General features: G+C 37.7%; 2 protein-coding genes across 2 annotated transcripts in view; one reads left to right on the forward strand and one right to left on the reverse strand.

Moving 5' to 3' along the window:
• The window catches only part of GTF2F2 (general transcription factor IIF subunit 2), a 160,781-nt gene that overhangs the window by 70,303 nt on the left and 66,134 nt on the right, over positions 1 to 24,344 (reverse strand). Inside the window, exon 5 of the mRNA XM_046028132.1 lies at positions 495 to 576. Coding sequence (XP_045884088.1) covers positions 495 to 576 — 82 coding nt within the window. The remainder of the gene's footprint in view (positions 1 to 494; positions 577 to 24,344) is intronic.
• Positions 15,556 to 17,110, forward strand: KCTD4 (potassium channel tetramerization domain containing 4). The gene has a single exon (XM_046028131.1). The coding sequence runs from the start codon at positions 15,676 to 15,678 to the stop codon at positions 16,453 to 16,455; it is 780 nt and encodes a 259-aa protein (XP_045884087.1). The 5' UTR covers positions 15,556 to 15,675; the 3' UTR covers positions 16,456 to 17,110.

A 24,344-nucleotide genomic window follows, 5' to 3' on the forward strand; every position in this document is an offset into this window, starting at 1 on the left:
TTAAGAGAGTAGCTTAAAACAACCCAAATACACAGCCAGGTTCTGAAAATTCCCTTGCCAAAGAAACTCTTACTTGGGTTTTTTGTTTTTTTTTTAATCGAAGTATAATTGACATATACCATTATATTAGTTTCAGGTATACAACATAATGACTTGAAATATATATATTGCAAAATGATCACCATAATAAGTCTAGTTAACATGATGTCCCCATATTTACTTCTTGTGATGAGAATTTTTAAGATCTATTCTCTTAGCAACTTTCAAATACGCAAAACAGTAATATTAACTATAGTCACCATGCTGTACATTATATCCCCAAGACTATTTTATAACTAGAAGTTTGTTCTTATGTAGTCTTAAAGTAAAACAGCCTTTGAAGAAAACACTTTCAACATAGACAGTTTTCATGCAGTTAAGAAGCAATCTAATATACATATTTCAATCCCCAAAAGGAAATACCGGGTATTATCTTAAAGTTAAAGAATACCAACCTTTTTAATCTCATGTAGTTTTCACTGGCCGCAGGTCGGCATTCAGCTCTTTGTACCACTATTCCTTCCAATGAAAGTTTGTCTTGAATGGAAAGAAAAAAAAAATTAACAAATGTATTCAGAGATAACTCTGACCATTTTTAAGATTTTACCTTGACATACTAACCACAGTAATAATGATTAGAATCAAATGTAATAATACATATCAAAGAACAAAAGGAATACTTGTAAGTTTATAGTAACATCATTAACCAGAATAGAGAAAAACCTTACTCTTGGTGAGTAAAAAACTGAGCTTGTCAGGTTTGTTTACTGGGCTGCTGCAGCCCCTTGCCAATACAACTTTTATATATTTAACTTTTTCTAAAGAGGGTGACTTACTAGGGAATAAAATCAAATTTTAAAAAATCTGAAGGGAGTGGAGACTATAACAACTTTGGCAGAGAAGTAACTTCTGAAAACCCAGCTAGTCTAAACCATTAAAATTAAAGATAATATATATCTGTATGTGTGGGTGACCACACACACACACGCAAATAAAATTCTAGAATACACCATGACTAGAATAGCTAGCCTAGAAAATACTATAAACTGGGCAAGGCTAGTTGTCCAGGCTAAAACTGTCTAGGCTATACTGTGTACCACTTCTGCCTGCCAGTTGCTCTGACTTCTACTATTTTCCAGCAGATTTATTAACTTGGGTACGTCCAAGTTAGAGCTTTAACTGCTATGGATATTTGTCCAAACAGAGGGGCAATTTTTCCTACCATTAGTAAGAATTCTTTTGTTTTTTTTTAATATTTTATTTATTTGACAGAGAGAAATCACAACTAGGCAGAGAGGCAGGCAGAGAGAGAAGAGGAAGCAGGCTCCCTGCGGAGCAGAAAGCCGGATGCGGGGCTCGATCCCAGGACCCTGGGATCATGACCTGAGCCGAAGGCAGAGGCTTTAACCCACTGAGTCACCCAGGCGCCCCCCATCAGTAAGAATTCTTATGGTGACGCTGACACAAAATTCAAGAGAAACCAAAAAGGTAAACAACAGTTAGCACTTACTATGTGACTGCTAGGCATCAAACACTGGTAAATTCATCTTACAGACCTTAATAGTAAACATAGACTATCCCATGATGGCGTCAGCTCTCCTACAGTCTGGAAATGTACAACTATGGTTAGGAAACTATGGTTCAGTCTTAATTCCATGAGAATTCATCCAGGTTTTGAGAAGAGATTCAGGAAATCCTTTGGCTCATCAGCAATGCATTTATGATTCATCTCTTCAGGGCAAATGACTTCGTGCATTCCCCTAACATTAACTAAATGCCTACTATGTAAAGGGCACCATCTAAGCATTTGGAATCAAAGATGAGTAAGACACAGTACTCTTTTCAAGAAGCACAGTTTGCTGGGGTGGGGGAGAAGGGCAGATAAATGGACCAAAACGTAGAGTGCAGCTTGTACCACGCCCACATGATTTACATTAGAAAATCTTCCTTATGGTGACTTTTCTTGATTTTGTCTCCAAACTCCAGGAGACTCCTTACTGTAGCCCCTAACTGTGAATGCATGGGCAATCCAGCAGTTGAAGAACTCCTCAGTGGAACATATGCAACTAATCTCAAGTACACGCTATCAGATGTCTGGAAAAAGCAATGATGAGAAGCATGCCTACCTTATACCAAAATGTTAAGAAGGAAATAAAACCATAATTATTTTGTATTAAATTTAAATGTCTAAAAATAATTTCCCCTTGATAATCAGTTTAGTAAGACTGCGATTAAAATCTGAATTTCCCAAATCTTATATTTGAGTTTGCATTTCCACAGAAGCTGAAAGTTCTATCTAGAAAAATTAGTGGTATAGCAATAGCAAGATCTGGGGAATTTCTATGTATAAGATATGTTAAATGCATGAGAAAGTCCTCTATTAAAACACAAATCAATCCTTTTAAAAAAACTAAACAAACTTAGAATACTATACAATCCCTGAAAACTATTTACTTATATATCCAGGTGTTTCACTGAATACTAAAAGAGCTATCTGTTAATACCATCTGTGAATGTTTCCCCACTTATTTAAAGTAGTATCTACTTCAGGTAGATAGGCTGAATTTAATTTTTAGTTAAAGGATCTGCTGTCAATGTTCTCAATATAACACCTGAGAGAGTAAGAAGTTTCCAAAGCACCTGCCCATATAGGCTTGGAAACTACTCTCATCACTATTCTCCCATCAAGGTCACTCTCACAAAGCAGTAAAATTCACTTCCCCAAACCATAATTTCCTGTCCATCACATCTCCTTTTCAAATCTAAAATAGCTTTCCAATGCTTCTCAAGTGAAAGAGAAGTCTTAATCATCTGCAATGGATTTTCCCACTGACTGCTTGCTCTTAAATAACCCCACATCTTTGTTAGCTTGTTCCCTTTCTCCTTTTTTTTTTTTAAAAGATTTTATTTATGTATTTGACAGAGATTACAAGTAGGCTGAGAGGCAGGCAGAGAAGGGGTGGGGGGAGCAGGCTCCCTGCTGAGCAGAGAGCCTGATGCGGGGCTCAATTCCAGGACCCTGAGATCATGACCTGAGCCAAAGGCAGACGCTTTAACCCACTGAGCAACCCAGGTGCCCCCCCTTCTCCTTTTAAGTAAATTTTAAAAGCCAATTTACTTATGATAAAACCTCCTAAGCAAGATTTAAAGCCTTCACAATATTTTAAGGCCTTACAGGGAAATGTTTCCATATTCTTTCCACTTACCATGCTTCTTTTCTTCTTCAAAACATTGCTTAAGATTTCAGGGGAAAGGTATTAAATACATTATATTTTAAAGGCATCTTGGGGCCCCTGGGCGGCTCAGTAGGTTTAAAGCCTCTGCCTTCGGCTCAGGTTATGATCCCAGGGTCCTGGGATCAAGCCCTGCATCAGGCTTCCTAAGCCTGTTCCTGCCCCCCGCACCCCGCCTGCCTCTCTGCCAACTTGGGATCTCTGTCTGTCAAATAAATACATAAAATCTTTTAAAATAAATAAATAAATAAAGGCATCTGAAAGCACCCATTTGGACACCACTGTTGTTTATTAGAGACCATATTCATTAATACAGGAACCCTCACTTAAAATCACTTTGTTGGGGCAGTTTAAAAGACCACGAATACTTGAAACATATCAGGAATTACAAAGACAAATAAAGTATGGCTCCTGTCCTCAAGGAGTAGAGTCTAGCGCAGCCATTCAAATGACTTCTGTGACACAGATTCTTAAAAAGTATTGGGGGAGCCTGGGTGGCTCAGTGGGTTAAAGCCTCTGCCTTCGGCTCAGGTCATGATCCCAGGGTCCTGGGATCTGAGCCCTGCATCGGGCTCTCTGCTCAGCAGGGAGCCTGCTTCCTCCTCTCTCTCTCTCTGCCTGCCTCTCTGCCTACTTGTCATCTCTGTCTGTTAAATTAAATAAATAAATAAATAAATAAATAAATAAATAAATAAAATCTTTTTAAAATATTTTAAAAAAAGTATTGAGGGCCCCCAAAGAGCTTTTATATGGGTTGTACCTTTTGCTATTTATCATATTAGGAACTAAAACTAAGAAATGTTTAGAAAATCAGAACTGAAAAAGGCAGAAAGGCTTGGTATTATTATGAATAGTTTTGACTTTTATAGGCTCCTTGAAAAGGTCTCAGGAATCCCTCTACCCAAAAGTTTCCAGATCACATTTTTTTTTTTAAGATTTTATTTATTTATTTGACAGAGAGACAGATCACAAGTAGGCAGAGAGGCAGGCAGAGAGCGAGGAGGAAGCAGGCTCCCTGCTGAACAGAGAGCCTGATGATGTGCGGCTCGATCCCAGGACCCTGAGATCATGACCTGAGCCGAAGGCAGAGGCTTTAACCCACTGAGCCACCCAGGTGCCCTCCAGATCACATTTTTGAGAGCTGCTGGCCTAGTAGGAGGTATATAAATCATTTTAATACACCAGAATCACTTTTAATAGACCTCCACTTACCTCACTTCTAGATTATCAATGTTTTCAAGTCCCCTCTTTTAAATACAGTGACAGATGCCCATAGCTTGCCCATAGTGGGTAGTTAGGTTCATCTCTAGTACTCCCACACACTTCTGCTCTAACTATATTAGAACTTGTTTATGCTAGTTTTATTGTTAGTAATTACGCAATTTAATTATATATTATATAATCCCATTAATTTTAAGTATGGGGGAAGGAGATGTTTCTATGAAAACCAGGTTTAGTGCTTTGGCAAGACTTAATATAAAAAGTAAGTTGCTAAAAAAAAAAAAAAACCAACTACTGTCAAAACACTGGAGAGATAACAGGAGATTAAAGAGAAACATAAAAGTCTAGAAGGATTCTGCATTCATGTTGTTTCAGTGTCTAAATTTTTGCTCCTTTCTAAGAAGCCAAAATTGTAAATCTAGATTATGGGTTGAATTTTCCCAAGAAAGAGAAAGCAGATGCTCAATCAGCATATTATACTGAAATCAAAGGCCTTATCGTACATGTACATTGGTGGCTAAATGTACATTTGAACTCTTAAGGTAAAATGTTTAAGGCAGTAAGAATTCATATTAATATCATTTTATGATTCTCTACTTTTGAATTTACCTGACAGACTACTGGTCCTTCCCTATGGGCTGTGGGACTCCACTGCACAAAGAAGAACTTTTTAAGGGTTGTAAGATAGACACACAGGTGAAACAGAAGGACACTGAAGGTGGTGGGAATAGAGTGAAAAATGACTTTTGTCTCCTCCCTCTTTCTCTCTGTGTGTTTGTGCCTCTTTCTGAATTTCAAACTAAGGGACCCACACCAGAATTGGATTCTGGGAAATAGTTCAGAATCATTTCTAAATTTTCTCTCCTCCCATCCCCACCTTTTTTGCTAGATCCATTTACTTACTGGTTTCTGTTACTTGCAACCAAAAGAATCTTAACGAGTATGAACACATACTAGTATTTTATTGATCTACCCTACCTTACCACCTACTTTCAGAAAAAAATTGGTAGAAAATTTTAAAGGTTAAGTATACAAAACACATACCATAAAAAAAGAACTTAAGAGTTTCTAGTTCTGATTCTGTCACTAAACAGTTACGTCACTTTGGTGAGGCTACTTGCCACCTCTCAGCTTCAGCATCTATGTAATGAAGTTACTGTGGTATCTCAGATCTAGTTCCAAACCTCTATCACTTAAAAAACTGGACTTAAAAAAAAAACAAAAAACAAAACAAAAAAACCCCACAAAAACCCAAGACAAAACAAACAAACAAAAAACTGGCCTTCTCTTCCAACTGGAGATGTTTTATCATTTCATTAGTGTTTACTTTGGTTGGACTTAGATTTTCTAAAAGACTTAGATGTAATTAAACTTTCTTTGAGGAGAAATTAGAAACTTTCTGGGAACAACAATAACAAGAAAATGCTGAGAAACTCCTGCTCTAAGCTAGATCTTCCTGCTCTTTATCTCAACTGAGATAGACTATGTTGAAGAAAGAGAAAAATAATGGACAGGCTCTTTTTACAAGTTAAGGGCATGCCTGGCTGAAACAAGTTACAGTAATAAACAAGCTCGGAAGATGTTTATTATCAGCATTGGCATGTAATTAATGACGGGCAGATATGTTAGGAAGATGTTAGGCATCAGGAAGTTATGGGCATTCATTTCCACAAAGCCACTCTGGATCCAGTTCAATGTGGAGGCCTTTAAGAACACTTCCAACTCCAGTTAAAACACAGGTAAGTGGGCTAGGAACAAGATTTGGGACTGTTCCTTACAACTTCTGAAGCTACTCTCCTGATTCTATTTAGATCACATCTGTGTCTATCATCTGGAAAAGGACTGAAGAAAAAATATTTCCACAGAGCAGGTGAATTTAAAAGGTAAACCATTTTAAATATTCCTACTAGTTTCCAATCTTTTCATTTAGAATCTTTTCATGGAAGTTTTTTGCCTGTGGTTCGCAGGGTAAGTAAGGCCTATCAATATAAACAACTTGGCATATTAATAAGCCAGTGAGGCAAAATTGTAATCTATTTAATTAAGGTGATCCTTATTCTATTCAAATTTGTGAACTGATGTTCTGATCTACGTTTAACCTTCAAAAATTTTAGGAATAAAAGTTCATGTTCAGATTTCAGCAAACCTATAGAGTTAGGACTTGATTATTTACCTCAAAAATTAACAAATGAGCAATCATATAAATATTCCCTGAAGTTATTTATGTAATACATTTTCATATAATATTCAAATTATAAATATGTCTAATACACTGGAAATTCCCAATTCTAACCAAATACTGAAACCATATTTTGAGGACTAGACCTAAGCTTTAGAAAACAGTTCAACTTCCTCACTCAAAGTACTACTCTTCAACAGTTCTTCTATGGACTAAAGAAGGCTGTAGGTACATTCTTATACAAGGGACATCATAATGCTGATCAAAAAGTATCTGTGAATGACAAGAGTAGTTGCCCAGGAGTAAGGAAAAAAAAAAAAAAAACAAAAAACCCCAAACTGGTTAAAGTACAAAATCAAAGACAGAGGTTTTAGGGCACCCGGGTGGCTCAGTCGGTTAAGCCTATCCCACTCCTAACTTGGGCTCAGGTTATGATCTCAGGGTCATGAGATCGAGTCGCCTCAGGTTCTATGCTCAGGGGGAAGTCTGCCTGAGATACCCTCTCACCCCTACCTCTCCCTGCTCCCCCACTCATGCTCTCCTTCTCTCTCTCAAATAATAAATACATAAATCTTAGAAAAAAGGATGGAAGCCTTAAAGGCACAAAGGAATCTGGCCTGTTCTGTCAGTCTACAGAAGCCATAACAGACTTCAGATCAAGGAAATAACTCAGTGAATGAGCGTCTTAAGAACAAACATTTTTGTTTTAATGTTCACAAAGCAAGTCCACAAGTTAGTTATTGCTCCTCCTATAACTCAGATCACAGTCTCCTTTATGACTGTTACCATCACATATATCATTAGCCAATATAAAAACCTCTTGAATACAGATGTGGGCATGACATTTTGATGTATAAACAGACATAATCCCTAATCTCAAAGTTGCTTTCAAGAATAAGAAGCTGGATAAAACCCAGAAATAAAATACAGCTTTATAAAAAACATGAAGTAATGCTGTGCTGTAATAATGAAAAAGGTCAGGAAAATCCTAACACCATAATATTTTATTTTAGATAGACCCTCAACAAAGGGTGCAGTCCAGCTTTGGCTGCTGCACTTGAAATTAGGGATAATTTAAAAACAACAGCAATAGGGGCGCCTGGGTGGCTCAGTGGTTTAAGCCGCTGCCTTCGGCTCAGGTCATGATCTCAGGGTCCTGGGATCGAGCCCCGCATCGGGCTCTCTGCTTGGCAGGGAGCCCGCTTCCCTCTCACTCTCTCTGCCTGCCTCTCTGCCTACTTGTGATCTCTCTCTGTCAAATAAATAAATAAAATCTTTAAAAAAAAAAACAAAAAAACAAACAACAGCAATAGTGATTAAAGGGATGAGAAAAACAAATCCTTCCAGGAAAGATTACGCCTCCAAGAGAACAGACTTTCACTATAATGCTCTATTACTATTAAATAGTACCAAACACTGTGCTGGTTAAGATGAGTGATACCAAGAAGAAAAAGAGACCCTTGCACTTAGAAAGACTGCAATATATAGTTGATGAATTATATTAATGAAATACTTTATAGACAATCCAATGGCACATATTTTTAAGTCAACTAATAGGATTCAAGTTTCATTACTTTCAGCTTCAGTAACTCCTGTTCTATTCACTATGTTTAATTGGTAATAGCAGTGATGCCATACACTAGTTTAGTTCTTTATGAATTTCAAGATACTTTAATTGTTAAGTATCCTCACAACTACAGGGTAGAAATTATGTCCCCACCATTAAGAAGTCTGATACAAGTTTTCTTTCCTAAATTCATTGATCTCCTTAATATGGTGGTTCTTCAACTCTGCTTGATCATCAGAATCACCTGGGGAGCTTTTTAGAAACTACTGGGCCCGAAGTCAGAGATTCTATTCTAACTGACTTGTGAGGAGGGCAAGAGCTGGTGGTATTTTTATGCCAGTAGATAATTCTAATATGCAGTAGCCAGAGTTTAAAACTGCTGCCCTAATACTGTTCCTCACCTCCAGGCCTCCTTTCTTCCTCTCCCTGCATCTCTATTAATTTTATTTTCTAGTGGTATGAAGGTAACAGAGCTCACAGAACTGCTCAAATATTTATCAACACTAAGAAAGCACCAACTATAATATACATTATTTTATATGCCAGTAAAACAAACCACTGCCATGATTTAAGATGTAAGATTTTAGAAATGTTAGATATGCGGGTGCCTGGGTGGCTCAGTTGGTTAAGCAACTGCCTTCAGCTCCGGTCATGATCCTGGAGTCCCAGGATCGAGTTCCGCATCAGGCTCCCTGCTTCTTGGGGAGCCTGTGTCTCCCTCTGACCTTCTCCTCGCTCATGCTGTCTCTCACTGTCTCTCTCTCAAACAAATAAATCTTAAAAAAAAAAAAAAGAAAGAAATGTTAGATGTGGAACATGGAAGAGTTCTCCATCCCTAATTTCCAATCTCTGTACTCTTTAAGAAACTGCATTTGCTCTTATGAACTATCATATCCTGTCCTGCTGTTCAGGCCCCTCCACACCATCTCATCGATAAAGACACAAGAAGATCTAAAGAAAAGAGGATAACAGAAGGATTGCTGAGTTAGGTGGGGGACAGCATTTAGGAACTGAGACTAAATTTTTAGGTCATGGCTTTCTTTCTTTTCTTTCTTTTTTTTTTTTTTAACAGATTTGTTTATTTATTTGAGAGAGAAGGTGTACACAAGTCAGGGGAAAGGGTAGAGAGAGAGCGACAGAATCTTCAGCAGACTTCCCACTGATCAGGAAGCCCAACATGGAGCTCTATCTCACAACTCTTTGAGATCATGACCTGAGCCAAAATCAAGTTGAATGCTTAGCCCACTGACCCACCCAGCTACCCCTGGTCATTGATTTCATAAAATATTACCTTTACAAGTTTTCAAAGTCATGTCCCTCGTTTTGAGACTGTAGACAGTGGTTATGAACATTTTACAAGTATCTTCTTCCCAAAGAGAAGGCAAAATTCCACTTGGCTAAAGAGCACTATAGAAATGAGTTCTATACAAAAACATAATTTCAGTGTTCATTTGATGGCCATTAAAGTGCTTTGTTCATCTGGTTACAATAGAATTTTCCAGTGAATAATAATGCATAGGCTACACTTCAAAAAAGAGAAAATTCATTTAAAAAACCTAAATGACTTCTGCTTACGCAATTAAAGAACACCGATTTCCTTGAAACGCTCATCTTCCCAACTATATTTAAAATAGGAATTAATATGATTTGTAAGTTGTTTTCAAAGTCATCTCTGTAATTAAAGAAAAGCAAAGAAATGTGGGATGGAATTTTCCTTGAAGTGCTCATTTAATCTGTCTTTTTAATTTGTGCTCCTTTTAATCCATAGTGCTTTATTCTTTTCTGTACTCCTCATATGAGGCTTAAAGGTTTGCAAAGATTCCTGGGCTTCTCTGAAGACTCAGCTCAACACCACAAAACATTCTCAAAGATACTCATCTGACTAGAATCACCCATCCACATCGCATTCCTATCAGAAGTTATATCCAGTGAGTCCTAGGAGGATTCATGCATTCCACACAGCTGGTTAGACCCTGTGGCCAATCAGCTCAGAAGGCAGGTGAGGCAGCACTAGTGTTAGTACAATCCAGTACCAGACAATAGCTAATGCAGGTGATTTTGTATTTCAAAACTGAACTAAACTTTCGACATTCAAATGGAATTAGATTAACATGGAAAAAATCTTTGATTCTTAAAATGTTACTACATTACACTGTAATTTATTCTTATTTGTATTTTCAATGAATTTTTATTTTTTCACGCAGAGGCTAAAGTAAAATAGCCAGAGCTAAGTATCGAAATGAATCTTTCTCATATTAAATGCTATTAACAAGAGGCTATGAAAAAAAGGTGAGACACACATTCAAAAAGAAACACTTCGCTTGTGAAAGCCACAGTTCAAAGCAAAGAGGAATCACAGGACATAAAAGTAAGATGGCCAAGGGTTAGCCAAATTTGGGAACATGAACAGATAAAGCTATCATCATGCAGTCAGGCAGGAGGGCATCAAATTCAAGTTAGAAAGAAAGACCCAGATCAATAGGCTTGAAAAAGTGTGGCAAAGTCCAAGGAAGAGACAGAGTGCCAGATTTAAGTAAAAACTGACAGCATCTGCACTAGCTGCAGTTGCTTTTACTTTCTACGGTAATAACTAATCTTTCTGAAAGGCAGGCAGAACACACGGAGGTGAAATCAACCAAAAAGATCTAGTACAGATGGAGACAAAAGCACAATGTTATTTTATTTATTTAATTTTTTTGAAGATATTATTTATTTGACAGAGAGAGACAGGAGAGAGGGAATACAAGCAGGGGGAAAGGGAGAAGCAGGCTTCCCGCTGAGCAGGGAACCCGACTGAGCCACCTAGATGCCCCTTATTTTTTTTTTAAAGATTTTATTTAGAAAGACTGAGAGAGAGAAGGGTGGGTGGAGAACATGAGTGGGGCAGAGGGGGCAGGGGGCAGAGGGAGAGGGAGAAGCAGACTCCCTGCTGAGCAGGGAGCAGACATGGGGCTCGATCCCAGCACCCTGGGATTATGACCTGAGCCAAAGGCAGATGCTTAACCGACTGAGCCACCAGGTGTGTACAATATTCTTATTTTATTTTTTTAAAGATTTTATTCATTTATTTGAGAGAGTGTGAGCGAGAGAACACAAACAGGGGATGTGGGAGAGAGAGAAGCAGACTTCCGGTGGGAGCAGGGAGCCCAACATGGGGCTCCATCCCAGGACTCTGAGATCATGACCTGAACTGAAGGCAGGTGTTTAACCATAATGTTCTTATTTTAAAGGCAGCTCCTAGGACCAACCCTTTTCCTTGAAAAGGAGTATCTGAATTTCATAGAAGAATGATATGTTGAGCTTGGGAGCAATTTTTAGGTCTTATATCTTCCAACCAAGAGAGATACCTTCTTGGCGAGGTTCTACTTCCTTCCATGGCATATAAATGGAGCAAGCATATATTACGACGACATCCTGTGTCAATCATGGCAATGACAATGACCTCTTCCACCAGGAGGTGGTAGATAAGATGGAAACTCCTCCCACTGGCCTGGAATAAGTTCTGCCTAACGCAGGTAGTAGAGGATTAGCATCATCATATTAGTGGAAGGTTTTGCTAGAATTTGATTAGGCACTGGGCCTAATTAACAGATAAACTTATACCAAGAATGTAACAATGGTACTGTTTAAATCCTCAGAGCTGGCTAAAGGGCTCTTTTATATGTGTGATTCCAGATGCTTAAGACAGAGGTGCTCTAACTCTAACAAAGGTCTAGGGTACGGAGTAGAAAACAGGGCCTCCCTAACTTTAAAAAAACAAAAAAAACAAAAAACCTTCTGCCTGCAAAGGAGACAAAATCCTCAAGCCTAGTGGTCAAGTGGATCTAAGTGAGCTAATCTTTGACATGCGGGTTAAGCCTTTTGCTTAAACTGCTGAACTGATTAACTGCGGTTTCTATCTACAGCAACATGGAGACACATAATCACACCACGTTTTCCTTGGCATAGGTACTGAAGCACGATTTTTATAGTCTTAGGGCCATAGGGACCTGATTGACAATATCCAGGATGAGCTTTCCCCACCTTCCACCCACCCAAGCAGGCAAATACAATTTTAGAACAGAACAGGAAAAAGAAACAACCTGGCTTTCCCGTAAGGGGCAGATGTACCCCAACAGGCAGCAGTGATCAACAAGGCCGTAACTTCTGTAAGATGCGATTATGTTACTTTAAAGGGGATAAGGTGGAGTAATGGGGATAAAGTGAGGGATACTGGGAGCCACTTTTCTTTAAGACTGCAAGTTGGGGGCAGCAGGACACACACAAAAAAGTGCTATGGATTCCTATCAACTAACTTCTAGTCAGGCTAAGACAAAGCCTCCATTACACTCTTGTTGCCTGGCCATGGGGGTGGCAAACAAATCATACACATCAGATGTGCAGAAGCCAAGAACACCAGAGTGAAGTCTAGAGTGGGGAAAAAAAAAAGCCATCAAGGGTCAGGGGCACACGCTGGTGTGGGCAGAGTCTGTCAAGGCAAGCCAGCAGAAACCCAGAACACACATCAATAGTCTTCAAAATCAGGGGCGCCTGGATGGCTCAGTGGTTTAAGCCGCTGCCTTCGGCTCAGGTCATGATCTCAGGGTACTGGGATCGAGTCCCACGTCGGGCTCTCTGCTCTGAAGGGAGCCTGCTTCCCTCTCACTCTCTCTGCCTGCCTCTCTGCCTACTTGTGATCTCTGTCTGTCAAATAAATAAATAAAATTTAAAAAAAAAAAAATAGTCTTCAAAATCAGGCAGCAGGAACCAAAAGTGAGTTAGCAAGTATAAGGCAGCCCTGGAGTGATGACTGCAGAGGCGGCAGTCCAGCCTGCAGTAGCCCTGCCTCACCATCCCATCCTTTGAAAGCCTATCTTCTGGCAGCACTAGCTTTATTTCCCCATGACAGCTTCTACAAATGGGCCAAACAGGATGTAAGGAAGGAGGCCTGTATTACATGGTATTCTACTACATCATTTGATTTAAACACACAAAACCTGGGTTCCATCAATATACTACAGTTAGAATCAATATTCTATTGATTCTGATGTTCATAAAATTCATTTAAAGAGGACTAGACCTATCAATGAAATGATTATGCCTTTGTTGATTCTGCTTATAACATGGTGCAGGGACTATAAACATATGAACTTCACACATTTCCAAAGTTGTACTGAAAAAATATATTCAGTATTTCTTAAAAAACCAAATCCATAGAAAAAGATTTGATTCCAAAACAACAAAGTCAGCACACATATGAAACACTATTCTAAAATCCTGTTAGAATACAGGATGCCTGTTGGCTCAGTCAGTTAAATGTCTGCCTTTGGCTCAGGTCATGATCCCAAGGTCCTGGGATCAAGTCCCACGTCCGGCTCCTTGCTCAGTGGGGAGCTTGCTTCTCCCTCTGCCTGCTGTTCCCCCTGCTTGTGCTCTCTCTCTTTCTCTCTCTCTGACAAATAAATAAAATCTTTAAAAAAGAAACAATATAAGAGTACACTCTTCTTAAAAGATGCGGGACTGAGGGGTGCCTGGGTGGTTCAGTGGGTTAAAGCCTCTGCCTTCAGCTCGGATCATGATCCCAGGATCCTGGGATCGAGCCCCACATCAGGCTCTCTGCTCAGCAGGGAGCCTGCTTCCTCCTCCTCTCTCTCTTCTCTCTGCCTACTTGTGATCTCTATCTGTCAAATAAATAAATAATTAAAAAAAAAGATGCAGGACTGAGAGGAAGGTTTAGTTCAAGTGCTGGCTTATCATTAGCAAACTGTAATGTTCTAGATAAAACACTAAATAAAAACTCTCTAGAATGTAATTTTATTTTTGGTAAAATGAGGAGGTTGAATTTTATGGTTTCTAAGTAAAAACTCAGCTCTAAAAATGTTTATGCATTAGATTTCTAGTTTAATTTCAATGGACGTTTGATTATTTCAAAGATCAATATGTTACTTGCTATAATTAAGGATATAATTTTTTATATCTGAAGAAAATCTAACATTATTTAGAGAAAATACAAGGTAAGCATTTTTAGAAGACTCTACTCCAGGATTTCCATCAACACACAGCTGAATAATTTAAAAATACCTTTAACATAACAGAAGTCAATTTAATGTTAAATCTAATTTAATTCTGAGAATAATGTAGTTCCTCAGAATAATTTAGCAGATAGACCAGTCAAATAATAGGGTACAGGGGAAAATGTTCACATTTCTTACCAATGGGCCTTTAAACTCTGGCAATGAAAGCTCAGATCTCTAAAATGCTTTCGAAGGCAAGTTACAAGGGAAGGGGAAAAAAGAAAGAAACAGGGAAAAACATCAGACTGAAAGCTGTTCCATTCCCAAGTTTAAAAAAAAAAAAAAAAAAAAAGCTGTCTCTAGCCCTTTCTCTTGCCTTTGGTGAACACTGGGGGGAGAAAAACCAGCAACAATTAAAAAGAACAAAAACAAACCCCTCAGTGAAATTTACCATGACACTATTTTATAGCAGGTATTCTGAATCTTTTATCTTCTGAAACACACACACACACGTGTGTGAATGCGCACACACACACACATGCGCACACTCACATACACACTTAATAGTATTTTCTATAGCAGCCCAAGTCTTTGTTCAGCACTGGAGCAGCTTTAGGGCAAAAGAAGCTTATGAATTTTCCACAGGAAATCTTAACTAAAAAGAGATGTAAACGATTACTGCAAAGCCTGTATATTTGATGTTTTTCCTTGAAGGAAAGAAAAGGAAAAAAAGAAAGACAGAAAGAAAGAAAGAACCTTCTGTTAAACGGCTTTAAGAAAATTTCTTCTCACATACTAAAAATCCCCAAATTGAAATCACATGCAAATCCAATTAAATTCATGTGCAGTATCACAAATAACAGGTTTAATATTCTCATTTGGGTCTCTAAAATTACTACACACTGTGAAATGTGTGACTTTTTCTAGGAAAAAAGATTTTATACATCTACTCCCTTTCTCTTTAGGTTTCCTATTTATGATTTACTTTGAAAGATGATACTAATTCAATAACACATTATGCTCCAGAAGTTCACAATATTATTCAATATTAAGCTTGCCTGATTGAGCCATAACTTAAAAGACACTTAGAAACGGAAACAGACTCAAACTTAGCTGGAGAATTAAACATTTTGTAATTGCTTAAATGCTAAGAGGACATTCAATTTATCTGGAGTAACTTTTATTATTTCAAAGAATAATTCCTTCCCCGACACAGTTAAATGCAAATTATCTTTTTTTTTCCCCTGTCTTACTCCAGAAAGCTCCCGCACACATAGCTGATACGCCACCTACTGCAAAACCGAGCTGACAGCGCAGGCGATGCTGCCAGCATTTCCATTCCATCACCAGGCTGGGGCTGAATAAAGGCGTGCTTGTGTGGTAGTGTTTCTTTTTTAAAAATCTCAGAGCCAAGAAGACCAGGCTGAAATAGAATTTTCAAAAATGGAGCGTAAAATAAACAGAAGAGAAAAAGAAAAGGAGTATGAAGGCAAACACAACAGCCTGGAAGATGCTGATCAAGGACAGAACTGCAAGTCCACACTGATGACCCTCAACGTTGGTGGATATTTATACATTACTCAAAAACAAACACTGACCAAGTACCCAGACACTTTCCTTGAAGGTATAGTAAATGGAAAAATACTCTGCCCGTTTGATGCTGATGGTCACTATTTCATAGACAGGGATGGACTCCTCTTCAGACATGTCCTAAACTTCCTACGAAATGGAGAACTTCTACTGCCTGAAGGGTTTCGAGAAAATCAACTTCTTGCACAAGAAGCAGAATTCTTTCAGCTCAAGGGATTGGCGGAGGAAGTGAAATCCAGGTGGGAAAAAGAACAGCTAACACCCAGAGAGACTACTTTCTTGGAAATAACAGATAACCATGATCGCTCACAAGGACTGAGAATTTTCTGTAATGCTCCTGATTTCATATCAAAAATCAAATCTCGCATTGTTCTGGTGTCCAAAAGCCGGCTGGATGGATTTCCAGAGGAGTTTTCAGTATCATCAAATATCATTCAATTCAAATACTTCATAAAGTCTGAAAATGGCACACGACTTGTACTAAAGGAAGACAACACCTTTGTCTGTACCCTGGAAACTCTCAAGTTTGAGGCTATAATGATGGCCTTAAAGTGTGGCTTTAGACTGTTGACCAGCCTGGATTGTTCCAAAGGGTCAATTGTTCACAGCGATGCACTTCATTTTATCAAGTAATTACCTGTGTCATGAACAAAGGCAACAAGCATGCAGCCAGCAAGCTTCGGAAAACCACAGCATCAAAGGCATCCCAAATAACGTGTGCCGGGCCAGCTCCGTACTCAGAGCCCTGCTGCTAATCAATTACTGTGAGCTAACGGTATGTAAATTCTATCGCTAAAGATGCCCTTCTCAAGGGTGTTCCTGCTGATCAGACTCTTATACTTAAAATGAAAACAGTGATGTTCTATACATTGTAAATAAAGACTGAATGCTTTTGCTATTTGTTTACTTCTTCTAAAGCTTTCAATGAGAATGTTTTGGGTACTTGCACAATGAACAAGCATGTACATTATCTATCCTTTAAGTAAATGGTAATAAAAATATGTTAAGGGGCTGTAGGATTTAAAATCCTTTCTGCAAAACTACGAAGAAACTGAACTGGTAAAAATTAACTACTGAGAGCAAAGGAGATGTGCAGATGTACTAAGACAGAGCTATAGTGAAACCAAATGTAACTGTCAGAAGGTATTAAAGTTACTGATTTAATTTTAACGGCAGGCACCAAAAGCTTATTTGTAGTTCCTGTATTTCATGCTATAATTATAGCTGAATTGACATATTGCTGAACATTCCTAGAAAACTGCGTGATGCCAATAAAAATATAAAAGCACTACTAGCTTCTTTGCTTGTATTAATAATTATAATAAAAAGTTAAATGTGTCTCTTTCAAAACAGAGAGTACCACTTGATGATTTCACATAGTATTATGCATTGATGTTGTCAATTGACAGGTTACAATAACCCTGGCTGGTGTTGCAAATGACAAAAATCGGCAAATTCATTTCTTTGCAGGCTGAGCTCCAATAGAGCATGGATAACTTAGCCTTAACAGTTTATGTGGTATCAAAATAATAAAGGAGTTCATTTTCAGAACTATCCTTTGAATCTATTCATTTTTAAAGCTCAAAAATATTAAATGAGCATCATTACACATTACTCTTACGAAAGAACTTTATTCTTTCCAATACATATTTTGATGCTAAATCTCAAATTCACTGAGTTGTGTTAATTTTGTTAACCTTATGCTAAATGGAAAGTTATGTTTTTAATTAAGTTTTATATATGGCTTCCCAATGAAATAATGCAGAAACTTAGCTCTAAATGTGAATGCATTTTTCCCTCCCAAAGAGCAGCTAAATAATTTCTATGCCTCTTATTTTCTTTAGCTTCTAAGAATAAATTATACCTTAAATTTGCTCCTTTAAAAATTTAACAATTAAAACAGGTAACTAAATCTTAATTTTAATAAATTTCCACAAAAGACTGCTGAAAATCGTGAGTTATATAAATTAGCATATATGCCAAAAGTTTGCTTACACATTAAAAACTTAGAGTAAATTAGCAGCAAAGCTAATAGGCATCCTCAGAACTCTGACTTCCACTTAATAAATCAAAGGTAATGGAAAAGTTGGCTGCACATACTAAAGGAAATATTTTAAAATGATACCAAAAATTTCCTTAAAAAATCCACTTTAAAAAAAATTCCATATCAACCACACAATCTATAAAAGTATAAAATGTATAAAAGTTTCTAATAAAACATCAAATTATCTCTTATGTACTTATGTACTTTAACATGGCTTAATCAGGATTTAAAGAAACTATGAAAATAGTAAAATATAGTAAAGTCTACTTTAAAACAGTTCCCTGTAATTGAACTGTTTACATACTTCTCCAGCTTGTTAGTTGACTTTTCCTTGGCATTTGGACTTTGGTAATGAAAAAATGAGAATGATTTAATGTCAAAGCAAGATTTTCTCTAACAAGATTTCATTACAGATAATGAAAACAGCCCTGATATATCTTTCTACAGGAGACAACACTAAACAAATCACCTTAGAGGTAGTGGTAGAGGTAGTATAGGTTTTTGCATGAATTCAAAAAAGAGAATTTAACTGTCGTAACAAATTATTACCGATAAAAACCACTACTTAAAGAAATCTGTCATTCATTTTAACGTATGTTTCCAAAAGAAATCGTAACTGGATGCATTTAACACATCGTCACATTCTTTTCTTTTTTTTCCATTTTTTTTTTTTTTTCAGCGTAACAGTATTCATTGTTTTTGCACAACACCCAGTGCTCCATGCAAAACGTGCCCTCCCTATTACCCACCACCTGTTCCCCCAACCTCCCACCCCTGGCCCTTCAAAACCCTCAGGTTGTTTTTCAGAGTCCATAGTCTCTTATGGTTCGACATCATCACATTCTTGATAGATCATAATATTCTAAAACAATTTAGTTATCGAAGGACACTGACAACTTTCTGTAAGTGTACCTTTTTAAATTCAGTTAGTTGCATTTGAATTTACATATCCAAGTGCATAAATACTATGTTTAAGTATACAGAAAATCTCATTTTCAGTTTTCCTATTTCTTAAAATATTTAGAAACATTTTCCACTAAAAATGACTCAAGAAATCATACAAAATGCCAATCGTAAGAGTGATGTTGTATTTCTGTTTGCAGTCAATGAATAATTTCTTCCTTAAATTCTTCTCACAGAAATTCTCATTGCTTCACAGAATAAATCACAAAGTGACTCTTTATCTTCTTTTTCAAAAGAAAAGTAACAAAAAATAGTTTACGTGCCACAAGCCAAACACACATACCCCTGCATTTGGAATTATCCCCTGCAATGCTTCTAGTAGTGTCCTTAAAATATGAAAAATGAAACACAGCTGATAGTGTAGTATATTTCTAAAATGTATATGGCTGTGTGCAGAGCAAATGAAACATTTAATGAGACTGCAGGTAAAAGATGACTACCAATCCCAGACTGAAGCTAATAATACTAATGAGGCTTGTTATTTTTTTAAAGAAATTTCATTATAGTTCAATTGCTCTTTTAAAGATGATATTAAAAGGTAATGCTTAAAAAAAAGGTAATGCTTATTGTTTCATTACATGCCTAATACGACACAAGAACATATATTATCTCAATTAATCTTCACAATGACCCTAAGAAAGGTACTATCATTCCTTCCTTCTCTCAAGTGAAGAAACAGACTTATGAGGGCTAAGGAACCTAAGATCATACAGTTATTAAGAGGTAAAAGTGTAACCCCAGACTTGAAACCCAGGTATGCTAACTCCAGAGCCAGCAGGAACTATGTCTGCTTTTGCCAGCCACTTACATCTCTTAACACTTAGAACCTGGTGTTCATAAAGTATGTGCTGAATACGCAGTACCAAAACCCAGGTTCGCCTCACTTGATGAAATCTCACATTGCAGGTACTCATAAAATGTTGAGTGACAAACTGAACTAGGGGAAAGCAAATAATATTTTTAATGTCATGCGGGGTCATTTAAAGAACATGAGATGAATCATCTCACAAGAATAAAGGATATCCCAAAAAAAAAAACAAAAAAAAAAAACAAAAAAAAAAAAATAAAGGATATCCCAAATTTGTCTACTAATCAATCCAGATTTTCATGTATCAAGCTTGAGGAAAAGGAGGTTAACTTTTTAGGACTTGTACGTCCACAGAATGGAGATATTATGAAGAAAAAGTAGAGCACACGTGAGCACTGGAGTCAGACCTGAATTCAAATTCAGTTAACCTCCACTAACTTGCTTACATGATGTAAGCAAGATTTAACTTCTTTGAACTTGAACATACCCATAACAAAATGGAGATAATGATTAGCTGGCAGACCTTTTATAAGACCTAAATAAAATTCTAAATTTATGTAAAGTGCCTCACACACTATAGACTTTCAATAACCACTGATTATTATCTTATCCAGTATAAAGATACCTTCATGACATAATCATGAATACCATGCACAAAAACTCAAATTTACATTAATTAGGCTTTCAACTTAGACATGAACAGAATGCAGAACTTTTAACAAATGCATGCTTAATACTTTGATGAATACTATAAATATAAGAAAATACTTTAAATTGCTATAGGCCAACACAGTTTTCATTTGTATTAAAAATGCATATGATGAGTTTCCTGGGACTTTTTATATTCTATCTTCATGTATAAAATCTACAAGAACAAAATAATCGTTGCAGCTGTTTCATCAGCAGTATAAAACCAGTCAGCAGTAATATATGTGATAACACAATCTTAGAGATACCCCACCTAATAAATTCTGGTTAAATGTCTTAAACTGCAATGATGTCAGTCAAGGTTAAAATTAGAGCATCAGACTCATAATTATCTTTGCTAATAAAACAGAGTTGTAATATGGACAAAACAGCATACAACTTAGATATCACCGAGGGAGTGATGATAAAGGAAAGTATGCAGGGCAGAGGGAAACAACTAAGATGAAATTTTAAATTTACCTAAAATAATTTATGAAGAGTTGACTGTGTTCCTACTTCTTGACCAAAATAAACGGTTCAAGAATTTCTATCAAACCAAAATCACTGATATAAATCTCATAAGCTGCTATAAATCTCATATGCTACAAATAACCTTCGCTTAATTAAAAATTTCCAAAAGTGCAAAAAAAAGTACAATGTTAGGGATACTATATATAAAATGTGGAACCTCTATCTTTATTTAGATCACTGATTATTTCAGAAAAAATACTGAATTGGACATGAAAGAGTGAGGCAATTATAATGTACTTCTTTATTATAGGTTTTAAAAAAAAACTGTTCCCTATCATAAAATGTAACTGTTAACGTAAGAGCACACAGGTTTTTCCAAACCCAAGATTCCAGAGTATTTAGGCACATTTAAAAGCAAACAGTTAGTTGTTTTTTTGTTTTTTAAAATCTAGTTAACTTTGGAAAATACCTTTTTGAAGATAGGCCCAACTTTTTAAAAAGTAATTTTGATTTGTCCTCTAAGATGCTTAGACATATTTTCTATATCATTAAAGTGTAAAATTGAACAAGTCTGATTTCTTCCTAATTTCACTCCACTGATTTTGCCTTGTTACAACAGATTTTTTTAATAACAAGATGTTTATAACCAATTTTTAAGATTAAGAAGTATTGAATGATTCTAACTTTAATATCAGTAGTTCCTTGAAGTTAATTACCTGACTTTTATGCAGCTGCACAAAAAACTAGACCATTTAGCATTTATTTTAGGCATATCATTTGCTGAACTTTTTTTTTTTTTAAAGATTTTATTTATTTATTTGACAGAGAGAGAAGTCACAAGTAGGTAGAGAGGCAGGCAGAGAGAGAGGAGGAAGCAGACTCCCTGCAGAGCAGAGAGCCCGATGCGGGGCTCGATCCCAGGACCCTGAGATCATGACCCGAGCCGAAGGCAGCGGCTTAATCCACTGAGCCACCCAGGCGCCCCTCATTTGATGAACTTTTTAAAAATTTTTCAAAATTTCTTATTTTTTTTTTAAAGATTTTATTTATTTATTTGACAGAGAGAGAGAGAGATCACAAGTAGGCAGAGAGGCAGGCAGAGAGAGAGAGAGAGAAGGAAGCAGGCTCCCTGCTGAGCAGAGAGCCCGACACGGGACTCGATCCCAGGACCCTGAGATCATGACCTGAGACGAAGCAGCAGCTTAACCCACTGAGCCACCCAGGTGCCCCTTCTTATTTTTAAGTAATCTCTACATTCAATGTGGAGCTCAAACTTACAACCCTAAGAGCAAGAGTCACATGCTATTCTGACTGAGCCAGCCAGGTGCCCCACTACTTATTTCTTTAAAAAAATATTAAAAATAATACGAATGCAGATACCTACGATCTTATATCCTAACAATTCTTTTTTTTTCTTTTATTTTTATTTTTTTTTAAAGATTTTTATTCTGTCACAAGTAGGCAGAGAGGCAGGCAGAGAGAGAGGGAGGCAGGCTCCCTGCTGAGCAGAGAGCCCGATGCGGGGCTCGATCCCAGGACCCTGAGATCATGACCTGAGCTGAAGGCAGAAGCTTTAACCCACTGAGCCACCCAGGTGCCCCTCTTTTTTTCTTTTAAATAGGCTCCACACCCAGTGCAGAGCCCAACGAGGGGCTAAAACTCACAACCCTGAGATTAAGACCTAAACTGAGATTACGCGTTGGATGCTTACCCAAGTGAGCCACTCCGACACCCCCTAAAGAACTACTTTGATTTTTATGTATTTTTTCTGTGTGAATATGTATGCATGTATGTGTGTGTGTGTGTGTATGTGTGTGTGTGTGTGTGTGTGTGTGTATATATATATATATATAAGATTTATTTATTTGAGAGAGATAGAGAGCCCGCGTGCATGTACCTATTAACAGGATGGGGCAGAGGGAGAGAGAATCTCAAGCAGACTCCCCACGGAGCATAGAGGCCCACATGGGGTTCAATCTCATGACCCTGAGATCATGACCTGGGCTGAAATCAAGAGTCAGACATTAACCAACTAAGCCACCCAGGCGCCCCATATCCATGTATGTTTTTATAGACTCCCCTATAGAAAGAAAAAGGTAAGACTATATATAGCTATGTGCAGGAATAATTATTAGTAAGGGTTGGGTGATTACTGGAGAGAAACATCAAACAAAAGAATCTTAAAACCCACAGGTGATTAATTTATAAAACAACAGAACCAATATATACAATCGCAGGCATTTATGATATATATATGTTTACCTGTTACAATGCAGCCTTGCAAATGGTCAAGATAATGTTGAAGAATGGTTAGCAACTCCCCTTATTAGACTGGGCCAAGACTTGGCGTAAGATACCAAAAGATGCTGAAGTTAACCAAAAGGGAATTTAGCCAGTGCCAGTCTGGTGAGTTTTTTGTTGTTGTTGTTGTTTTTAAAATTTTATTTATTTATTTGACAGACAGAGAGATCACAAGTAAGCAGAGAGTCAGGCAGAGAAAGGGGAGGGGAGCAGGCTCCCCGCTGAGCAGAGAACCCGATTTGGGGCTCGATCCCAGGACCCTGAGATCATGACCTGAGCTGAAGGCAGAGGCTTAACCTCCTGAGCCACCCAGGCGCCCCAGTCTGGTGAGTTTGATGTAAGAAAAAACCAAGATAGAATCCATTTCTGAGACATGCTGAGCCACAATCACAGAAAGGAAAGGGTGTGACCGATAGATCAGAGATTAAGTCTAACCAGGAAAGAAACCTCTATGAGCCAAGGAGATTTTTCTCATTCAGGTACAGAATAATTATTGAATAATCCAGAATAATAGCTAGCTCCCTGGGAATAACCACCAAACTGATTGCTAAAAATGAACTAAAAATTCTTCCATGGGAACATCTAAGAAAAAGTAGAATATCTTTAAGCAACTGGGAGAGAGGAGTTTGGTGGGGTGGAGAGTGTATTTATATAAAGTACTGAAGGAACAACTTCACAAATTTCTGAGATACAGTCAACGTTTGTACTATACCCTTTATCCCTACTTAGGGGGTAGAGGAGTAAGAGGATGGATAGAGAAAAACATAATTCTCTTCTCCTTCCTAGAAGTATCAAACAATTTAAAAAAAAATACTTGGGATTGGGACACCTGGGTGGCTCAGTCAGTTAAGTGGCTGCCTAAGGCTCAGGTCATGATCCCAGGGTGCTGGGATCTAGCCCTGCATCAGGCTCTTTGCTCAGCAGGGGGCCTGTTTCTCCCTCTGCCTCCCATTCCTCTTGCTTGTGCTCTCTCTCTGACAAGTAAAATCTTAAAAAAAAATAAAGTAAATACTTAGGATCAAAAAGCATCTCACATGCTCTGTTTTAGAGTACTGAGAGGAAGTGAAGTAAGAAAACTGGGAAGGAGAGGGGCGCCTGGGTGGCTCAGTGGGTTAAGCCTCTGCCTTTGGCTCAGGTCATGATCTCAGGGTCTTGAGATCGAGCCCCCTATCAGGCTCTCTGCTCAGTGGGGAGCCTGCTCCGTCCCCCCCCCCCCCCCCCCCCGCCTGCTGCTCTGCCTACTTGTGG

The sequence above is a fragment of the Meles meles genome, chromosome 14 (assembly GCF_922984935.1).
Source record: "Meles meles chromosome 14, mMelMel3.1 paternal haplotype, whole genome shotgun sequence".
Classification (NCBI taxonomy): Eukaryota; Metazoa; Chordata; class Mammalia; order Carnivora; family Mustelidae; genus Meles; species Meles meles.

Excerpts from the sequence above, each read along its gene's own strand:
- KCTD4 (XM_046028131.1), top strand. The coding sequence starts at position 15,676 with ATGGAGCGTAAAATAAACAGAAGAGAAAAAGAAAAGGAGTATGAAGGC.